The sequence below is a fragment of the Myodes glareolus genome, chromosome 26 (assembly GCF_982192425.1).
Source record: "Myodes glareolus chromosome 26, mMyoGla1.1, whole genome shotgun sequence".
NCBI classification, from domain to species: domain Eukaryota; kingdom Metazoa; phylum Chordata; class Mammalia; order Rodentia; family Cricetidae; genus Myodes; species Myodes glareolus.
The window spans coordinates 39,863,242-39,885,831 of record NC_142051.1 but is presented as its reverse complement, the minus strand read 5'-3'; the positions used below and the strand labels follow the sequence as shown (position 1 = coordinate 39,885,831).

At 42.7% G+C, this 22,590-nt stretch overlaps 1 protein-coding gene across 7 annotated transcripts in view; it reads right to left on the bottom strand.

The window, feature by feature from the left end:
* The window catches only part of Nr1h4 (nuclear receptor subfamily 1 group H member 4), a 71,612-nt gene that overhangs the window by 9,446 nt on the left and 39,576 nt on the right, over positions 1-22,590 (bottom strand). For 5 of the 7 annotated variants that reach the window (XM_048418394.3, XM_048418397.3, XM_048418396.3 and 2 more), the window contains 5 exons: positions 15,847-15,999; positions 13,250-13,383; positions 11,557-11,655; positions 11,120-11,219; positions 6,801-6,947 (listed from right to left, as the gene is read on the bottom strand). In XM_048418394.3, coding sequence (XP_048274351.3) covers positions 6,801-6,947; positions 11,120-11,219; positions 11,557-11,655; positions 13,250-13,383; positions 15,847-15,999 — 633 coding nt within the window. The remainder of the gene's footprint in view (positions 1-6,800; positions 6,948-11,119; positions 11,220-11,556; positions 11,656-13,249; positions 13,384-15,846; positions 16,000-22,590) is intronic. The other 2 variants (XM_048418398.3, XM_048418392.3) reach the window with 1 other exon arrangement.

Below are 22,590 nucleotides of genomic sequence, written 5' to 3'. Positions count from 1 at the left end.
TTGTACATGACTGACAAGCATCCAACCACTGAATTACATCCCTAATACTTACAAACTTGGTGTGTGTGTGTGTGTGTGTGTGTGTGTGTGTGTGTGTGTGTGTGTAAGAGGTCAACACTAGCTAGCTCCTTTTGGTACTGAACTTGCTCTCCACTGATTTGGCAAGACACGCTGGCTAACGTGCTCAAGGGATCTTGTCTCTGCCCCCTGCAGCACTGGGGTCCCAGACACACGTGTGGGAGCCCACAAGTGACTCAGTTTCCATCTGGAGTCAGTTCTGACTTTAAAAAGTCATTTGAGTTCAGGCTTGCCTGCTCTGCCTGCTCCAGAATCCGTGAGGGCTGAGAGAAAGTTCTGATTAAACCCATGGGAAAGAGCATTTTCCCCAGGAGAAAAGAACACACTGTCTGGTAAAAAGCACACTGCCAGTGTTACACCTTAGAAACATCGAGATAAGACAGGACCCTGCTTACTCGAGGGCAAGAATGGTCTTGTAGGTAGATACTGACTATCCGGGCTGTGCTTTGCTCTGCTTTTGGGTATAAGCAGGTTCCTAAATAAACTCAGGGCTGTACAGAGTAAGCTGGAAGTTGCCTGGATCCATCCTGTGTTTTTTTTCCATCTCTATTTCTTTCAATCTGACATTTCCTTAATCTTCGTGCCCCTGCGCAGATACCCACAGCTGATTTTTCCGGAGCAGGCTCTAACACATATGCACCCAGCTTTTAACATGGGTGCTCAGCTCAGGTCTTTGAGCTTGCACGGGGCGGGGGGGGGGGGTCCTTTCCTGACAGAGAGTACCCCGCTCCTCGTTTTCTTCCCTTCTAAAAGCCACGTTCAGCTGGATTTTCTGTGACCTTCATCCAAGATCATAACTGATAGTGTCTCGAACAGATTAACACAGACAGCTTGTCTTCAGGTCCCCCCCGCCAAAACATAACTCAAGGCCCCTGATAAAGTGAGGCACTGCCCCTGTGTTCAAACACTGCTTTCCCCCACCACAGTGCAGTAGAATTAGCTACTTTCTTCTCCAAATTCAAGTTGACCACACCTATCCAAATCACAGCTCCCCTTCTCACCATGGTATAAAGACTAAACACAAAGGTATAAGGGAGCAAACAGGGACTACGTCCCCATGCGGCCGTGCCTGGGACAGCCGCCCCACAGGTGTTCCTTATTAATCTTGGAAATGTATCTCTACTAATTAGCATCCTGATGGAAACGCGGAAATCCATACACGTTTGCTCAGCTAGACAGTGCTTTGTTTTTCCCAGTTCCTATGACAAAGGTGACGTACCTATAAAATGTAATAAAGCAAGAGATATCATTAAAACAACGGAAGGGCCAGAGAGACGGCTCAACAGGTAAAGGAAGTTGCTGCACAGGCTGGGCAACCTGAGGTCGGTTCCTGGAAAGGTGGAAGGAGAAAACCAACTCCACAAAATTGTCTTGGACCTCTACACACACACTGTGGCATGTGCAATCACAAGCATAACGTACACATACAATAATAATTAGTAAGTTTTTGAGACGACTACTAAAGCCTTCTTAAAATACTAAGATGGGTTTCGATTGCTAGACTCTGACCAAGTGAGTCATTTGGGCCTTGACTATCAGCTCTAATTTTTAAAAGCTTCAGTCAGTTTAGCAGTTAAAAAAGAGGTTAATTTAAAATATTAATAAATAATATGTCCTGCATTAGTCCTGGTAGCAAACGTGTATTTGCTCAGATTAGATTTTACTAGGGGTTGGGACTCATCAGAGTTTGGAATGCCAAGTTTCCGATTGAACTCACCAAATTATATCCATATAAGTATACCTTGTGGGCACTGGGCATCGCTACAGTGCCAGGACAAGGTCTCAAGCAGTCAACGGACCAACAGAAGAGGCAGATATGTAAATAAATACGTACGGCCAAAGGCTGAGCAAGTACAAGGTGTTAGAGATGAACAAGGTGTCTGCTCAGCAGGACTAAAAATATCAGCTCCTAAACTACATCAATACTTCTTCATGTGAAGGCAATTGCTTTCTATAAGTCAGCCTCAAGTGGTCCATGCCAAAATTAACACGGGATCCCTTTGAAAAGTCAAACTAGAGGGGGTAAGAATGTAAGCTACCTTAAGCAATGCCTTTCTCATAAACGGTCTGCATTTAGAACTTTGCATTTTCAACCCTTTGAAAGACAGTATTTGAACTCATCGCCGGTTTACCTATTTCTCGGGAAGATGTAGTTATGCTGTTTAGAGCTCGCACATGTTTCAAACGACAGAAAAGAGGCCTTGTATACTCTACTGCATACAGTGTTGTCTAGTATGGCTCTGTTGCTAACTACAACTTCGTCACCCTAATACAAGTGTCTTGTTTCTCTGACCTCGTTGTCTGTAATCGTTCAAAGAAGCACCTTGGCATTGCTAGCGACTGCTTGTATTTTATTCCCCTGATGGAGGGCAACAATGTGTTTTTCTGGGTTTTATCCTGACTGGCCAAAAGCAGTAGATGTTAGACCTTGGCACATGACAGGAGCAATATATAGAAAGAACTCGGGGTCTCCAAAATACTTGCGCTCGCTTCCTAGGTGTGTGCTGGTCAGCTGTGCAGCCTTGGCCCACAGAACAGGACTCCTGCCTGTCGAGGCCACTGAGACTACTTACAAGATGATGCAAGAAACAAACATTCGAAGTCTTAAGATACACTGTCATCCTGACAAATACTTGTGAATTGGATATTACTTTGTATATATTGTGGGGGAAAAAGACACCCCCAAAAGCCTTGGAAATTTTAGGATTTACTTAAATTTGAAACAGACCAAACAAGTTGTTTCATTTTATGAGGTTATTGCTGCCGAGTGCCTTGCTGTCCAAATGTACATCTGTTAAGAGTTAAATAAGCCCAATTCAGTCCTATCATGGTTTATAGTATTATATGATTATTCTTATTTTTATTAAAACATTCAGGTCAGAAGCCTAGTTTGCATTACAATACTACATTTGGAATAAAACACTGATGAGAACAAATTGTATAGAAACAATTCCACTGCCAGAGACTATGTCAGCTACAAGCTCTGTAGCTTCAATTAACACAAATAAACACTCGCTCCCTTTAAGCAACAGCATCTCAGGAGATGGTATCTTTGTGGATATAATTTGGGTATGATAATAGAAACGGCATGAATCTGCAGAACAAGAAAATTAATTTTTATACTGTAGACTTTAAAGACTTCTTCTGTAGGCATCAACAGGGTAAACTTGAAAGACTGTGTTATTCTAGAAATAATGCATCATAGAAATGAGAATCACTACATTAGCATGAGAATAAAACGTTATTCTTAAAGGTCATCTTGAAAGATTGGGTTTTGATGTGATATGTGGACACACAGTGTTCTGAGAGTCCGCTGGGAGTAAGGGACTCATGAATATTAATAAATGGAAGACACACCGTCATAGATAATAAAAAATGAGGCAGCATATGATTTCGGGTGGTTTTCACCGTCACAATACTGGATTGGTATTTGGAGACAGTTTCTTATTATGAACCAGAGACATGCATATTTATAGGCACAGATTATATTCTGGAAAATTTTATCACTAAACTTTCATGCGATTGGAAAAACCACAGTTTTCAACTTGCAACATTATAAGTAAAGATGATTTTTTTAAGACTCTAATACATATTTAACCCAAAAGAGCCTCATCATTTCTTGCTTAGAAATTCCATTTGTTTCTGTCTATGTCTCCTTGCTTCTTCTCAGTCCCTGAAACAATACATCTCCACTATAACCAGAAGGAACTTTCTGTGGTAGAACTAAGATCATGATGCATTTGTTGAGAAGATTATTTGGTTTTCTCTTGCTCTGACATTAAACGACTTCTGTGGTATTCAGTGTCCCTAATAGCCTAATGCATTTTCGGCTTCATAGGTAATACTTTCTAAAACATCCGGGCACTTGTGAGTGCTGGACATGGAATTCCCTCGTTTTGCCACGGCCTTGCATTTGCTCTCTCTGCGTCCCTGTATCTTCACTTTCACAGCCTGACACGTTCCTAACCATCCTCCGTGACACACTCGTCAGCTTCTGAGCCTGTCCAATACACCTTCCCAGGGATGTGAGCCCTCTCCCGGGCTCCAGTTCACATAATACTCCTTCCTGAGGCTCTTCTGCCTTCTCTGCCAGTCCGCAGTCCCGGAAGGACAAAGGTCAGGCAGTCTACTGTCCATATAGCCTCAACAAAAACAACGGCACAGTTCTGCATGCGGGGCAGCCCCAGTATGCAATATTATCTGTTCAAAAACAACTGACTAGCTGCATAGCAAGACCTCTGCATTATACCCCATCATTACGTCTCCACAACATTCGCCGCAGGAGGCAGCGCACACACGGTGGCGCTGGCAAATGGCCCCGATGCTTCTCCATCTTGGCACGGCTGACATCTCAAACTACGTAAATTGTTTGCTAGTGGTGGAGTGGGGAGGGGTCTAGCTTCTACATCAGACGTGAGTAGCATCCCCTTCCTGAAATGCGGCAACCAAAAGGGTCTCCAGATGCTGCCAGTGTCCGAGGGAGGAAGCGCATCATCCCAGGTTGGGGACCACTGTGCTATGATGGACTCTGAGCTGAGTACCTGACGTGGTTTTAAAATCTACCTTTCCCAATGAAGTCATTAGTTAAGAACAAAGAAGGAGTGTTGGGAGCTTGAAGAAGGAAGAGGCACAAGGCGATGGTTTCCCGTAAGGTTATAAGTGTCGGGGCAAGGAGCACTAAGTTGAAAGTTCTCGGTTGTTCGTGAAATGTGTGGTCAGCGCCATAAGGAGAGCCAACTGCGCTTGCTCAATGCTTGCTTAGCGCACGCAAGTCCCTGGACTTAACTCCCAGCGCAGCATAAGCGAGCATGATGGTACACGGTTGAAATCCCAGCACTCGGGAGTAGAGGCAGGGGAATGGAAAGTTCAAGACCAACCTCAGACCTTGTTTGATACAGGGTCTCTCCTTTCTCTGCTGCACTAGGCACTCTGCAAGCTTTCAACAATGGTTCTGCTCCTGTCCCCATCCCCCAGTAAGGGTATGCTGTAATTGCAGATGGTTGTACTACTGTGTCTGGTGGGTTCAGGGATCCAGACTCAAGTGGTTAGGCTTGCCTGGCAAGCACTTCACCTGCCGAGTCATCTACCCTCCTAACACAACTAACTGTACTCAGCTTCCGTTCCATCAATATGATTCTTCAATCATTGGCTGTACATACTCAACTCTTTGTTTATTTTAGGAACATGGTCTTAGTTTCTTCCCTCTATCTCTATTCCCTTTTATTGTAAGCCTAAATCCAATTGCCTCACTCTCAGCTACCTCTTACGGACACACTCACGATTTCTGGTCTTTATTCCTTCACCCACGCTGGTCTTTATGACCTACAAAAGTGCAAGTCCTCCTGATCCCGAGAATCCAGATGACTGACTGTTCCTTCCAGACCAGGATGCCTACCAGCCAGAAGCCAGTTCTCAGCCAGCTGTTCTTCCAATTCCTCTGGATTTTGCATAATTCCCCTTCCTCCACTAGATCTCACGCTTCACAAGGGAGGCAGCCAGTGCGATTGATTATTCTCTTCGCCATTGCGTGTTCCCTCTAAATATTCATTAAGCTAATAAATCAGTGGCTACACGAGAATGGTGTATCTTTCACAAATATGCATTGTCAAACTTTAATGATGGCAATTATATGTTAAGGCCTTGTGACATATATAAGTAAGGGATTCGAAAATAACTCAGTTTTTAACTAAGAAAACATTACGACTACAATAAGACAGTCCAAAATGATAATCTTTAATATACATATATGTATATATATACACATATGTGTGTAAATGCAAATGCATATTTCCTTCTGATCACTGTTCTAGAGTAATGGTTTTAGAAGTCTTTAACGTTGTTCCAGTCAGGCACAGAATAAGATCTTTAGGGGGTCATCTTACGTCATCCACCCCCATTCCCCAACCCATACATAATCTCACAGTAAAATAAAAACATCTTACTTTGAGGATCCCCCCAAGAAAAATTATTCAGAATTTATGGAAATTCATCCCGGTGTCTCTTGGCAGTCTCTGCCATAATATTAGTCCATAATATTTATAATACTGAATAATGGGTAGTGTGATTTCATTTTGCCTCCTAATGGGTAGTATAGTATATTGATTTAGACGTACAGCTGCTAGCTGAGGGTATAGCTCAATAGAAGGCCAAATGCCCATCACAGGCAATGCCCTTTTCAATTCCAATCATTGCAAAATAAAACTAAAAAGACATATGGCTTCCGGAGACCCAACTATAGTGAGGATGATGTTAGAACTGATTTCACAGGACGATTTTTAGGTTTGGACTGAACCACGTGTAAATAACTCAGAACAATGTCTGGAATCCTGTGCATGATGTATGAGTACTGATTATAGTTGTTTATTATTTTATTTTAAATAGGATGGATAATAGCTTGATACTAGTCTTTTATACCTATAGGCTGGGAATAAATGAATCTTTTTTTTTTGAACTGGCTAAACACAACTCCACTGTAATATTTTCAGTCTGATGAACTTCTAATATTTCTGCTTCCGACCCTTCATCTTGGTTCAGAGAAGAATATTTTGCTGTTACCAACAGGATTTTTGAGCTAAGATTCCCAACGTCGCATCTACTTAACCTCTATCTTTGAGAGCTGTTCTACATGCTAAGCATTGTGTGATGCTGCCTGGTAGCCTAGGGCCCATTGTCATAACATGTGTGTCGATTTTATTTGGATTAACAAACCCTTTATCACTCACCACTGTTTCGAATTCTTTCTTCCAACAGGTCTGCGTGCCCAACGGGGAGTTTCTTATTGAAAATCTCTGCCGAGCGGAGGAACATGGCTTCAACTGCAGACCCTTTCAGCAATGCAATCTGATCCTCATGGTCCAATGTCTGAAACCCTACGGCCATAGTCAGACAAGGTCAAGGGTTGCGTTGGTCCAACAATAGTTCATGTTGTCTATACAGGATAATATGGCACATACACACTGTAAGATTTCATCATTGCCTTCATCCTCAATCAAGCACCTGATCAAGCACCTCCATCAACCGATCCTGAAGCTGTCTCATAGTAGGTCTTCAAGTGGAGCGCACTGAGTACTTTAACTGAGTCCCCCAAAGAGAAGCTGACTTTTTTCTTCACTGAGTCAGATTTACTGAAGGAAGGCAGTGAAAGCAGATGCCAAGTGCACAGCAAGCACACACATGAACCTGGCTGACTCACATGAAGTGACCCTTGGAAGCTGGATGTAGGCAGATTCTCTCTGAGTCATTATTCTGGTCACACCTGGTGCACAGGGTCAACTCGGAAAATAAAAGCACCCGGAGCTAGAAAAACAGTCTTGATGTGTCCTAAATATTGGGCTGATTTGTGAGGCTTAGTCAGGATGTAGAGCATGAGTCACACGTCCCACAAGTCTATTAGTGTCATCTTGAGGTGTGTTCTCTGAGCTAAGGTCTACACCGTGGCGTGTGGAGAAACAGACAACGCCGGGGAAGAACTATTAACCTCAAAGAATAGAACGCCACCTGGAAAACACAAAGCCCTCATCTTGGCTTTTAGAGCTCCTCCACCCTCTGCAAGTGCTCTGATTCCCTCCCCACATCCCCTCTCCCTTTCCTCCTCTTTCCTCCTCAGGCCCTGGCTGTACTGGGAGCTGAAATGCTGCTTTTGTCTCATACAGGCTCTTTCCTGGCTGCCCCATCCCCACCCCCTCACAGGTGTCAACTATCTCTGCAAGGCTCTCCTGAGTAAAGCTCCAAGCTCTCCCTAGATCCCACCTGCTTCATTGCTGTCCACAGAAGGTTCCACTACCTGTCAGGATACAGTGGATTCGTTTCATTATGTATTGGCTGCTACATATGTTGCAATATAAGCTTTTTAAGCAGAGACTGTCTATTTTTCTTACATTTGTAAGCTGACACCATTTGTTGGGCAGCAGAATGAATGAGTAAATGAATGATAAAACCCACAATTTTTGTGCATGCTGACACACGAGGGCGAGAGCGAGAGACAGAAGCAGAGAAAATGTCATCAGCGTCTAATGGCCAAAGAGAGGGTTAAACAGCAAAGGGCATTCAAATAGAGCAATGCTAAGGATTCACAGTCACCAATTGAGCTGGACCAGAGAGTTAGCTCAGTCAGTAGATTGACTGCCTAATGGCCTACATGAAGCCCTGGGTTCCATCGCTCCCCTTAGCATTACATAAAATTTAAAATTGGATGTGGGAGTAGGTGCCTGTAATCTCAGTACTTGTTAGGTAGAAACAAGGAGATTAGAAATTCAAGGTCATCTTGTATTATATCATGAGTTTGAGGTCAGTCTGTCCTCCATGAGGAAAGGAATATACCCTAAGGACTCCTGGGAAGATGGTCGGGGTCGCACATTCTGCTTACTGGATCTCCAGCACCCTGGACAGTGTCTGGCAGAGGCCTTTCTAAACGGAAAGACTAATGGCCACGAAATACCCTTTCAATACTGGCATTCTACTAGCCTTGCTGATACTTGTAGTGTGTTATTTCTAGAATATTATTAGGGGGAAATGGTCGACAAAGCCTTTTGTCTTTTATTTCCTTCTGTGTTTTAAGATTTTTTCCTCCTGCTTTATTCACTGAACACACATCAGCTGCGCGTTCCCTCAGAAACAGGGACCAGGAATGATGAGGAGCTAAGACATTGTCACTACTTTCAGAGCTACATACCGCATGCCTCTAGTCACCTATTATGACTTAGATCCAAAGCAGCTGACCATGTAAGCTGAAAAACATCTTCTCAGAAATAATTTTAGAAAATGTCAGAGCCCTCTCTACCTTTTCCATTTATTCTCCCCACAATTTTTCTTTTTTTTGTGTGATCTTGGTTTTGAATCGAGATGGGTATCGCCTTAATTAGCATATATCAAATTACGCTCCTTTTTCACTGCTGGTAAAGAAACAAGAGAATATTAATGTCTCAATGACAGCGAGAACTTTCTCTCCATGGTTTTATGAGTTTCATTAGGCTAATGTCTATCTGTGACACATTTAATAAAAGGATACTGGGAAATAGCCAGCAAATTAGCATGTCTAATTAAAAATCTATGTCAGAAGTTATCGTCTGGAATTTAACAAATATTACTCGGTTACTGAAAGTATTGATTACACTCTATACTAAGAAATTCTAAACGTACTTAGGTTTTTCAAACTTCTTTGAGACACGTTTTATCGGGTAGCCCAGGCTAGCTTTGTTAATGTTTTCCCATGGACACAATCACCTCTCAGACAACCCAGATGCCCCAGATACACGGACGAGGCGGTTGGAAAATGTGGCTTGACACTCGCGGTTCTTTCCTGGAGAAAGTTCATATGCTGAGGACATCGGGACGCAGTCTTTCCTTTCCCTTACACAACCCCTATGCATTTTTGAATCTGTCTTCCACGTTTCCTCCTTCTCTCTCCCACCTCTCCTACCCTTATTGCTTCATTTTGAGTCTTCTTCCCCAGACTTCCTGAGGAGCAGGCTAACTGTTCCTCCTGCTTCTTGTCTCTTTCCCCTCAAGTCCACCTCAGATAAACCTGATAAGGCCATCAATCTGCAGTCAAAATTTTGTCATTTCCTGAAACCTCTTTACCACCTAGGGGCAGCGGCTAAATCCCAGTTAGGTTCTTATCATCTGTGCTGATTTGCTTCTCTGTGTAATCAAAGAGTAGGCCAAGAGCATAATCCTATAGTTACACTGACTTGCTTCTCCTGTCGTGTGTGTGTGTGTGTGTGTGTGTGTGTGTGTGTGTGTGTGCAGAATGGCATATAAATTCATGTGTGTAGTTTTTATTGTGTGTGTATCTGTTCATGCACGTGGGCATGGCTTTGTGAAAGTCAGAGGCCAACACTGAGTGTCTTCTTCAAACATTCTCCATTTTATTTTTGAGACAGGCTCACAGATCTGATCTGGACATCCTGTCTTTTCCTCCTCAGTTCTGTGCTGAGAGGAGCGTAACACCCATGCCTGGCTGTTTACTTAGGTACTGGTGATTTGAAATCAGACTCGTGTCTTTGACCTGTGCAGGCACCTGTGAACATGTGTGTGCAATAAAAAATAAATTAAAAAAATACTGACTTGTATCTAATTCTTCCTGAGGGCTCAGGTTTTCTCAAACCCAATTTCCCTCTGTTCAGGTAGTACTGTGTCTCTGTGTGTATTTGTATATAATAATTTAACTACCCTTCTTTAAGGGAATAGCCATAATGGGGTATCAACCACTTCTTATTGAATAAGTGGATAAATGTCAGCTTTGCGAAGTCTCAGTCCTGACCTATTGATTTAGAAGATTTTTTTTTTCTTTTTTAAGGGCACTATCTAATGTATACCAGGCTGGTCTCAAACTTAATATGCAGCCAAGAATGGCCCTAAACTTCTGTCTCTCCTGCTTTACCTCCTCCTCCTCCTTCTTCTTTTTTTTTTTTTTAAAAAAAGATTGATTTATTTATTTATTTATTTATTTATTTATTTATTTATTTATTTATTAGTATACAGTGTTCTGCCTGCGTGTATGCCTGCAGGCCAGAAGAGGACACCAGATTTCATTACAGATGATTGTGAATCACCATGTGGTTGCTGAGAATTGAACTCAGGTCTTCTGGAAGATCAGTCAGTGCTTTTAACTGCTGAGACACTGGGATTTCTAAGCATATACCCTCAGGCCTCGTTTACACAGCTCTTTGGATCAAACTCAGAGCTTCGTGTGCGTTAGGCACGTATGATACCAACTGAGCTACACCTCCAGCCCAAGGGAGGACGGTTATAAATGATTCTGAAAATGCATTCTGCCTCTGACTTTTCATGTCTAAAGTAACTGGAAACATCAAGTCAGATACGATTTTATGGTTGAAGCTCTCAGCATGAGAGGGAAACTGTACAGTATAGCAGAGTGATTGCTATGAAAACCCCCCAGCAAAAGAAATGATAATGATATACCTGATTCCACCAGTACGCTTTAAGAACTGAACAAATATTGCACACGGAATGATTAATATGATCATGGCACATTTTATACATTTCAAGAACATTCACATTGATTATTTTTAAAAAGTACCTGGGAGCTTTTTTGTGAATTCCACAAGAACCTGCACATGACTGGTAGCCATTTCTGTTAATATGAGAAAGTTTTCTTCTGCACTAAATTCTTCTTTTAACTACATTTTAAGAAAAAAAAAAGTGAACGATTAATAAATAGACAGGGTTAGGACAACTCCATACAAAACCATTAAAGGAAAGCAATAGACTTGAATAGTGGCATTTATAGGCCCAGATCAATTTCTCAGATCTTTGGAAATCAAATGCTATTTACAAGATAGCTCTGTGACTTGTTTAATTGCTTAAAGCTAATAAAAGTTTGAATATATTACTGGAAATCTCAATACAATCACTTTGAGTAACACATTTATATATAAATCCCACCACCTTAAAGGTACTAAAAGCTCCGGGAAAATGCTAACTTTAAACAAGTGTATTTTCAGAGAGCATACATACGATTTTATTTGTTATTTCCTGTGGCATTCTCTGTTTGCTATATGAATCCATAATATAATCCAGAAGGTTCTGCTGATCTGGGGTGAGTTCAGTTTTCTCCTACACTGGCAAGAAAATGGAAGGTGTTAGGGAGGGTGGTTAAAGACATATTCCAATATGTACGCTTATCTGAAAGGAACTAATAGCAAGGGATTTTTCAAAGCCTTAAGAGCTATGGGCTTTCATGGAGTAGAAAGTCAGTTTCTCTGCGTCCTGGCACACACAACTACATATTTCCCTAAAGTTGTCTCTACTTTGCTGCTTTTTCTTATTTAGAAAATATGAGCAATAAAATATCCTCTTTGTGTGTCTCATGGGAATAAACAGTGAATATGGAGGCTGTTGAGCCCCATTAGACTTGAAGGTCAGCAGAAGTTCAAGGTTAAACCATTGCTTGAAATGGTTTCCTGGGTGTTAAATGGTGACTCCACTTACATACACTTGTCTGTATTCAAGGGTGGCAAACTGTGGCCTGTGGGCCAATTCCATCTTTGCAAATAGAAAGCTTTACTGGAACGCAGCCACGCTCCTTTGCGGATATATTGTCTGTGCTGATTTTGAATTAAAATGGCAGTTACAGAGCGGTCATAAAGAACACACGGCCAAAGCCTAAAAGCCTACATGTCTAGCATGTTATAGACAATAGTCTTCTGATACTACAGTCACGAGTCTGCTCAACCCAGATCCCAAACAGCTCTCTGTCTCCACTGTCTCTGGAGAAATAGGAACTATGGTGTCAATGTTTTGCTTTCTTACACCAAAGCATCGCTGATGAGTACTTTGGCAGAACGGTCCTTTCTCATAAGATTACTTTTCCTGAAATCAGTGCAAACCATGAGTATAACAACTGATCAGAGGATGAAGTGATCCTCTCCCAACGCGCACAGGCAAAAGTGAAGCTTGCACGTCATGGCTGATTGGTTTTTCAGCTAAGCCCATAAGAACTGTTCCTGTCGCTCAGTGATTTATCATGGTGTGTGTGTCTAACCAGGCCAGTTGCCCCTCACTTTATCCTTAGTTATCCAGTAGATTTCTTAAGAGATTTGTTTTTTATTCTATGGAAAGGGTTTTCTCTGTTGAGACATATATGTGTGGTATCCTGTTTTGCCCTTTGATGAGGAGCAATCCACAGCCTCTACTAAGTTCAGACTTCCCCAGTTGGAGCTTTCCTTCTCAAGGGCAAGAGTGGGGGTGGGGAGTGGGGGTATGGCCAACAAAATCTCAGGTAGAACCCAGGCCAGGTAGTGCAAACTTTTCATCCCAGAATTCTAGAGGCAAATCCCAGCCCTTGGGAGACAGAGGCAGGTGGCTCTCTGTGAGCCTGAGGTCAAAATAATGTGTTCTAAGACAGCCATCCACAGTGAGATCCTGTCTCCAAAAAAAAAACAAAACAACAACAACAACAAAAAAGCCTGAAGTGGAAAACTCTATCCTGAAGACAGCCGCCGTTAGGTAGTAGTGGCCCAGGGAGAAGACCCTTTACCTTAGACACCGCTATGATTTAAAATCTCATGCCCTCTCCCTCTTGATTCAAAAGAAAAGGAGAACTCCATTTCAGTGCACAACTGAGATGGAAACTTGGGCGGTGGCTAAGGCCTCGGGTTCCCGGAAGTACAATCCCGGCTGGTTTTGGGAGGCTCCATCACTCTGTTACCCTGCATGACTTGGTGGTGGAGGTCACTTGTCGCAAGTCATGTCCTTCGCCGTCCTCGTTCGCAGTCTTCTCTGCATGCTGCTTCACGTTTTTCCTTAGTCGTTTGGACTTACACTGAATCTCAGTTAACAAACCTGAAAGAAAGGGGGGAAAAAGCATAGACAATCCTATTGGGTGTGTGGCCCTGATGCAGCTCCTACGTGGTCAGCTCAGGTGACGAGTCAGAATTAATTAATTAATTGATTAACTGTTTCTAGCTCATCTGGCCTTTAAAAGGAGAAGGCTAGGCAGAGAGATGGCTTCACGGTTAAGAGTACTTGTTGCTCTTCCAGAGGACCAGAGGAGCTGGTTTCCAGCTCCCACATCATATGTGTGTCGGGTGCTTCCCGTTCACCTGTGTGTAATTCCAGCTCCAGGGGCCCCACGCTCTCATCTGACCTCCTCAGGTGCCCTACATACATGGCATTGTATGCACACAGATGCATATGCATAAATTAAAAAGGAAAAGAAATCTTAAGTAAAAATAAAAGATTAGTTTTTAAGATTTGGATTTTGAGTGATGCATTAGCCATCTGGGGGTCTTTGTCTTCATTTATAAAATACAAATATTGCTGCAGAAGTTTCCTTAAATGTGATTAGATTTTTAAAAAAAAACAAACGGGTTTTATATAAATAATATGTAATACTAAAGGGTTATACCAAACACAAGATGATCAGTCAATGGCATGGTAAGTGACCCACTCCCTGGTTTTGGTGTAGGGAACCAGGAAAGCTGGCTTCAAAACCGACAATTACTACTATTTTCACCTGTATTAAGGCTGTTCAATAAAAAGTACATTCGGTTTCACATTAAACTGGTTGAATAGCATAAATGTGAATGTTTCCCAGAAAAAAATTGAATTCTATTAATCTGTACAAGTTATTTAAAAATATAAAGGTTACGGTACTTAAGGAATGTGATTTCTTGGTCCCTGTGTTGAAGACGAAGCCCCTAGCGTGCTACTGGGAGACACTGGAACCCTTGGCGGGGGCCGGGGGGAGCTCATAAAGGATCTGTGGATCATTAGTGTACGTCCTCAGATGGGACTGTGGGACCCCAGCTTCTTCCACCTTCCTTTTTTTTTTCTTCCAGGTCATGAGATGAGTTTTGCTCTGTCATCAGCTCCTGCCCTTTGCCCCGCAGTGCCTCTTCCAGAAGTTTCAACAGACGTGGAAACCAGTGCTGGAACTTCTAGAAGCCCGAACCAGAAGAAATGGTTTCTCTTCATAATTCTCCTGGGCATTTTTAAATAATAATAGAAACACAACCGACACAAAGTGTCTGAATTTTTTTTTCCATGACCACGTAATGTCATTGATTATAATTGGAGCTTTAACAGGCGATACTGAAATACCTTCCGTATTTATTGGACTTCTTTGTTCTCTCAATGACAATACAGCCCGGCTCCAGGAAGGTCACAAACCAGAAACTCGTGCAACAGCTACGAGCCTGACAGGAAGATTCTTGTGCTTATGAGAAAACTGTGGACTTTTGCGGGGAGGGTCTCTTGCAAAATGAGCTCAGAAGGAACAAGCTCATATTTAAGTAATGAGCAACACAAACCGTCCTGTGTCGAAGTATTTCCATTGCGAGATTGGATTGCAGCCGTCACCTCCCGTTCAGGTTCTCATTTCATGGATGCTAAGATGGGATCGTGGCCGGCCTGTATTAAACTTTCATCCATCCAGGGATGGATGATTTATTTACGCAGACCGATTTTTCCCCCCTCCTGCACACATTGTTTCTCTGGGTACATCCCCGTCGCCCATACAGCTCGGGAACAATAGGGCTGGAGTCACCTTCCAAGGGCTTTTATTTTACGTGGCGTTCCCTTCCTGAATGTTGTCATCCCCTTGGCGACATTTGTTTGCCTGTTTGTTTTGAGGAGGAACAAGGCAATATCGCTAAATCTGAGGGGGCCGTAGGATGAAAAATTAATGGTGTTTTACTAACAGGCATTCCAATTTCTGATGAAGATGGTGATTCCTCATAAAGCCGGTGTTTAATACAGTGTCCCCTTATCAGATTGAAGGATGAAATTATATTAAAACTCAGGGTAGTTAATTTCCTGTGGAAACCTATACAAACTGGCTCACAGCCACCCTAAGAGGAGACGAATTCTTAATAAAATGACTTAGCTTAAAACGCTATTTAGATAACTCAGAGGCAGTTATCATCCTACAACTATGAATTTTTATGGTAATTAAGCAATAAATAAGAGGTACATTAAAACCAAATTTAGAGAGCCCTTCCAGAATGGCATTCGTTCTGTAAGTTCATTGCACCAAGTTATTTCCATAGTATGTTAATGACATATCACTCTGTGTATAAATTCCTTATAACAAAGGAAAACAGAAACCAAACCAAGCCCCAGGTATTTCTTCCAGAGAAATAGGATGCTCTTTACGTGGAAGTTTAAACAATTCAGAGGGTCATTGCCCCTATCAGGAACTGAGAAGGCTTGGCAGATCCCTTCTTTAACATGGGATAATCTGAGTTACCTGGCCTCTGCCTCCTTAAGAGGTTTGAGTGGAATTTAATTGCTTGAAGTGGATACCTGTATACATACATTCAGCCAACATCCCCATCTCTTTGCACTTCCGTAGTCGGCACTCCTGGCACTTCCGCCGCATGTACATGTCCATCACACAGTTGCCCCCATTCTTACACTTGTACACGGCATTTTTGGTGATGCTTCTCCTGAAGAAACCTGTGGGAGAAACAGGGGAACGCGTAAGAACACTCTGCACAAGTTTTCAAGAGATACGTCTGGATTCAGATACGGCAGAATATTTTCTGGAGATGACCCAGATGAGACTTGAGCAAAGGATGATGCTTTGTCTTGTGCTGTTGTTGAGAGAGAACTATTTAAAATGTATCTCTTTAAAGAATGACCAGTGGGAATTAGGGCCTCTCTTAGGGGGAGAAACAGCTTTTTTAATATGTTGCTTTCATTTATCTTTATTGGGGGACAATTAGGTCCCAGTAAGCATGAGGTGCTGGCACTCTACAGGTAAACAATCCATCTCTGCCCTCCCAGAGTTTAAAGGTCGACCAAATGCAAACGCACGCAAATAATGAAACAAGCGAAGACTACGGGTTGTGTGGCTACTGACTGGATGCTGTGCAAGGGAGAACAAGAGCAGGGAATGGCTGAAGTACAAGTGACGGGCTAGAGATCTGGCTCTGTGTTCAAGAGCTTGACACTCCTACAGAGGACCAGGGTCGGGCTCTCCAAACCCACATGGTGGCTTACAACCAACCATAACCCCAGTTCCAGGTTTCTGACTTCTTCTTTTGACTTCTGTGAACACCAGACGGTCAGGTGGTTACACATGGCCATGTGCAGGCAAAACACTCTTTCCACATATAAAATAAAATAAATAATCCTTCTTTAGAACTTAGAAAGTGAGCAATAAGCAAAAGGCCAGAAAGTATGTTACTGTTTGCCACGAGTTTTAGGAAGGAAGCTGTAGTCAAGGCTTTAACTGTTTGGCACTTAATATGATAGCATAGCAGAACCATGAAAACGCCAGGCTTGATTTAAAAGGTGGTATCTCCCCAGAGGAGACACAGGGTAACTGCAGTCAGCTCGGGTAAATGCCTACAGCCATGACAGGGATGCAACTTCCTTCCCTCTTCACGTCCCACATCTACTTGTTCCCTGCCAACTGGCCAACCGTAGATTTCATTAAGTCCAGATTTGTGGTGGTGGCGAGCAAGGGCACAGTGTATTTGGGAAGCAAGAGAAGTAACAGAGAAACTCATTCTTGCTTGGTACAGCAACTTACACACTTACCCGCCACGTCAGTTTCTGAGGTTTTCACGACGTGGTACACCATAGTACAAAGATACTAACAGAAGAGTCCAGGAAGAAGTCCCTCATAATATCTGTAATGGACACCTTTCTGAGCGGAAAGTGATGAAATCTTGCACAATCTCACCCAGGATGTGAGTCATCTCTGTAGCCAGCAAAGCCATGCTGTACAGATTACCCACCCTGTGGCACTAAGGGCTTTCATTTGTGCAACCGTTATCACTGTCTATCATTCTATCTTATCAAGGACTATTATTGATAATATCTTCCTTGCCTAATTCATGTACGGTTATGTATATGGTTCACACAAAGCCCCCTCGCCCGGGTATCTTGGAATTTAGCCATGGTGGATGAGGGGCATTACTGTGTCATAAACTGGGTGTATGTGGCACGTTTTCAAAGCTGACACTCCTCGGGGGTTGGGTTATGAAACAACCCTTCCCACACTGGGGCACTTCTATTCACACTTCCGTGACGAGAGCAAGGCTGTTCCACTTCTAGCTCACAGCTGTATCTAGGGATTTGGTAGTTTACTCTGGTCCACGTTAGTGTTAGCTGTCGTTTTGACACCATCTAGAATCCACAGATTTTTTAAAAAGTCTCAGCTGAGTAATTGTCTTTATTAGGTTGGTCTGTGGGCAAGGCTATGAAGGAATCTTAAGTGTTAATTGATGTAGGAGGGCCCAGCCCACTGAGGGTGGTACCATTCCCTCAATGATGATCTTGGGCTGTATAAGGCCAAACATGGGCCTGAGCAAGCCAGGGAGTGAGTGAGTGAGCAAGCGGTGTTCCTCCAGCAAGCTTGGTTTCTACCACATTCTCTGGCTGTAAATGAAAGCAACCACAGGGAACAGTACACAGTCCTGGCCTGAGCGCCTGCCTCCACTTCACTCAATAATGGACTGAGGCCTAGAAGCATAAGATGAAGTAAACCCTTTCTCACCCTAACTTGCTTTTGGTCAGAATGTTTCATTGCAGAAAGAAAACAGCTCAACTCTATATCTGCCTTCTTTACACTGAGGTTGTTGGCATGGACTTACACTCACCTCATGACGACTTACTCTTGTCCAAGATACAAGTTGTTATTTTAACAGATGTTGGAACAATAGCAAACATTTATTATTTACACTCTCTCGTTCTGGCCATTTTACCAGTGGTTAGTTACTTAATCATAATATCGATTTTATGATGAATATAGTAGTCTCTCCCCCTATGTTATAAAGGAAAGAAAAATGATACCAGGAAATCACATACCTTGGTCATGATTTTATGCACTCGGAGAACTCAAAGCCAGGAAATCAGTCTCTATAGCCCATAGTCTCAATTGCTCAGCTATCGTTGCCTCCCCTGGGGCACAGGGGGGATGGAACAGCTCAACATTAAGCAGTAACAGAAAGCTACATTCTCTTACTTCCCAGGTATTAAGATGAGTAAGACATCCCTGTCTTCAGAACCTCTCAGCTCGGGGATATGAAGAAGCACAGTCAGGGAGTAATACGAGATTGAGTGACAGGTAGCTGAATAGGTTAATACATCGTTGAAATATGCAAGGAAAACAGTATTGGACCATAGAACAAAGTTCCGGGTCATTCCAAGTGCTTGTAAAGGTTGCCTCACATTTTAGAGGGACGAAAACAATCACACTATAGACATGAAAATTTGCTTATTTCTTATGAAAACCTACCCAGCTATCATTCAAAAATCATTATGATAAATTAACTCTAGTGTAAGGATTTCCCAATGCCTAAGAATCAAAAAGAATCAAACATTGAGTTGGGGTGACCCTAATCCCAAGTAGGGGAATCAGTGAAGGCTTTATGCAAACTTTGAATGCAGGTTTACAGAATGGTTTTGAAACATGAACCGTGAGGGAGGAGAGACCTCCTGAGAACCAGCCAGGCAGAGTGGTTACAGAAGCTCTGAGGAAAAGAAGATAATCCGCCCTGGTAGCCGTGTAGTCTGGGAATATTAGTGAGGGGTGGCTAAAGGGTTGAAGGGGGAAGACAAATACTGAATGTCCTTGAAAGTCACACAAAGGAATCTTTGCTGTGTAGAAAAACAGGGGTTCTTGAAGAGTTTGGCAGTAGAAGGTGTGGCCTAACCTGCGTGTGGAGAAAATCCTTGAAGAAAGAACAAGATGAAGGGAGGTGGAACTAGCCTGGAGACCATTACTGTAGCTGAGAGGCTAGAGACGCCTCGGCTAGACTGGGAGAGAGACTTAAAGAGCGGAACAGAGAGAACACGCCAGCCCCGGGTAAACAACTAAATAAGAAAACAGGCAGCACAAAAAGTTAGCTATGTCAAGGCTGGCTTAGCCTTGGCTCATTTGTCAGCTGGTTTGAATTGCAGCAGGAAAGATCCTAAAACTTTCCCAAATCTTAAGTCCCACCAAATAAAATAGTAAAAAAAAAAAAACACACTTTATGCTTCAGAATAGCATTGATATGGAGAGTACAATTACCAAAGTGCACATTTTTAGTGAGTTCAAGAAAAAGAACACTTTTTCTCCCAATGCCAAACCATGAGCTCAGTGAACACCTTAGCCAGCATGAGTCAATCTTCCCACGAGTCCCTTTAAAGCGGCCATAGATACTGATGGACAGCTCAATAGCTAAGAGAAAGGAACTCCTTATTCCGAGATGAATCAAAGGAGGGGTGCATAGACCAATCCTCCAGGTTTTCCTCTCTCTTTTTACCTCCCTTTATTAACTGAAAAGGAAACCATTATCATCTCAATAGCTGAATTAATTAGCTTTCACTCTGGGAAAGCAACACAATATTATCACTACATCATTTGAATGTGGGCACATATACTGTATTTATACTTATGCAAATCTACCCACACACGCGCTACGCCTCTATCTTGCTCTTTCTTGTGCATATTCAACAATGCTCATATCAGAAAAGTCATTTGAAAATGAATGGAAAGGAAATTCACTGAGGAGCAGAGCCTTCCTGACAATAGGAGATGAGCCTTGGTGAGGACTGGCATTGCCAACTTGGGGGTAGGGAATCCCTGGCTTGTAGAACAGTTTGGGGGTGGTGTCTTCACGGATCGTGCAGTTCTAACGAATATTAGTCACCGTTTTTGTCCTTTATGTAGATAGGATCCAGCAGCAGTGCTAGTCCCAAGTCATACATGTGTATACGCCCACATGCATGTTACATTGGACATTGGTGATTGATATGGGTATCATATCATACTGGTAGTATGAAATCCATGATCTATCAGTTGATGTTTGACCTGTTTAAGGATCTCTGTGCCTTTAAAACAAGCATAGAACTCAGAATTCTTTATATAGGACATGGCTTACACAGAGATAGCTTTACATACACTTATTTTGCTCCAGATGCTGCCCCCAAACACATATGATAGTCATTCAATCCTTAATCCAATGAGGTAGTACTACTATTGTTTCCATTCCATGGGAGAGGAACTTGAGTTTCACAAAGGCTAACTTGCTCAAAGTATCAGGTAATAAACTGTAGAGCCTGGATTTGAACCCCAGAGGCTCAGTTTAGACTCCGCTTTCAACCACTACCATCACGGGTGTTCAAATAGAATAAGGAGTGTGTATCCCAAAGGGTGTTCAAATAGAATAAGGAGTGTGTATCCCAAAAAGTTTTCTCAAGACATCAATTTCCCCAAATCTCACACAGCACGGAAAAACCCAGCCCGTAACAAAGATCTGTTACCTTCCCCAAGCTGGATCCATAAAGACTTCCAAGCAGACATTTTATTAATGCTGAAATGAACCAAAATGCTCAGTCATCTGTGTATGCTTTTTTCTTGCTCCTACTGATTTTCTCATTTTCTTCCCATCCCAAGAAGATAGTGGCCATTTTATGCTTGCTGACTTTGGCAAGTCTCGCTCTCACTGAAAGGGAAATTCCGGGTCATCCAAAAATGTCAAAGATGGACGGACATTTCTAGAGTCAGGAGAAGCAGAAGCAGCTTAGCCAGGAAGAGTTTGGGAGAGCTCCCTGCAAGCTTCGGAAGGGAATGGATCTCATTGTGAATGACAGTCAGCACCCATGACGAGTCCCCAGAGAGGAGGCAGACCTCAGTGGGGACTGAGGTTGCAGCTCTGCAATAGCGTACACAAAGCTTCCTAGAAGTTAGTTACATGAGGTAAATCTGTGGAGAGCTGACTGCCTAAAGAGCTAACTGGAAACCAATCTGTGAAAACACAGCCTATCACGATTGGAGGTGCGCAGCAAAAGAAATGCTGTGTGCACGCACGTGGGAGGGGGGTTAACAGCTTTGAAATACTTTTTCTACGTTAAGATATCTAAAACTTGGGGACCCAAGCTCTGCTTTCAGGGATCTAAGAAAGAAGAGAAAATTAATCTCAAAGAAGGCAAAAATATTAGAGCAGAGGGGCAGGAGAGATGGCTCAGTGGTTAAGAGCACTGGCTGATCTTCCGGGGGACCCAGGTTCAATTCCCAGCACCCACATAGCAGCTCACAACTGTCTGTACTCCTGTTCCAACAGATATGATGCCCTCATACATACAGATAGACCTACAGGTAAAACACCAGTGTACACAAAATAAAAATAGATAATTTTTAAAAATCAGAGCAGATATCAATGTAACTTCAAATAGGAAAACAATATTAAAAAATTAATGAGACTAAAAGATAGATTACTCTCAATAGAATCAATAAATCCCTAAAGAGGCTAATCAATAAAAAAGGTACCAGTTATGAATATCACAAGTGAATAGACTCATTAAAAGGAAAACAAGAGAATCAAAAACTCTATAGATTATTAAGCACTCTAAGCTCACAAATTTGATAACTTTAGTTAGCATGTACCCCGGGGGAAATCGATCGGCAAAATAGACCTCTCCGACAAAAGACAGCCTCCCAAAACAGAAACTCCCGGACCCAGACACTTTCGTTTGTTAAGTCTATCAGCCATCTGAAGGCGAAATACCAGCTGTCTTTTCTCTTTGCCAGAAGACAGAAGGAACACTTCCCAGTCGTTTTACGAGGCCAGAGATACCTTAAACCAAAAAATACACAAGAGCACACTAAGAAAAGAAAACTATAAATTTCCATCTCTTTTTGTCCATTATTCCTACGGGGTGCGTGGGGAGGGTTCGCGGGGAGCGTGGGGAAGGCACTCATGCCTGCTGACAGGCAAAGGTCAGGGCAGATTTTCCGGGCGTGTCCCGCGATCACTCGCTGTCGCTGTCCTATTGCCTTGAGACAGGGCCTCTCACTGGAAGGTCGTCATTTCATCTCAGCTGGCTGTCCTGCTGGCTCTTGGGATCCACCTATCTTCTTCGAAGCTGGGGTTACGGCTGCACACAGCCATGCCTGGCTTTTAGTCTAGATGCCTGGGATTCGCCTCAGGTCTTTGTCCTTACAGAGCAAGGCCGTCTCACATGCCGAGTCATCTCCCCAGCCCCGAGATTTACTTTCTCTCTCTCTCTCTCTCTCTCTTTTTTTTTTATTTATTTAGTCTGCTACAATTG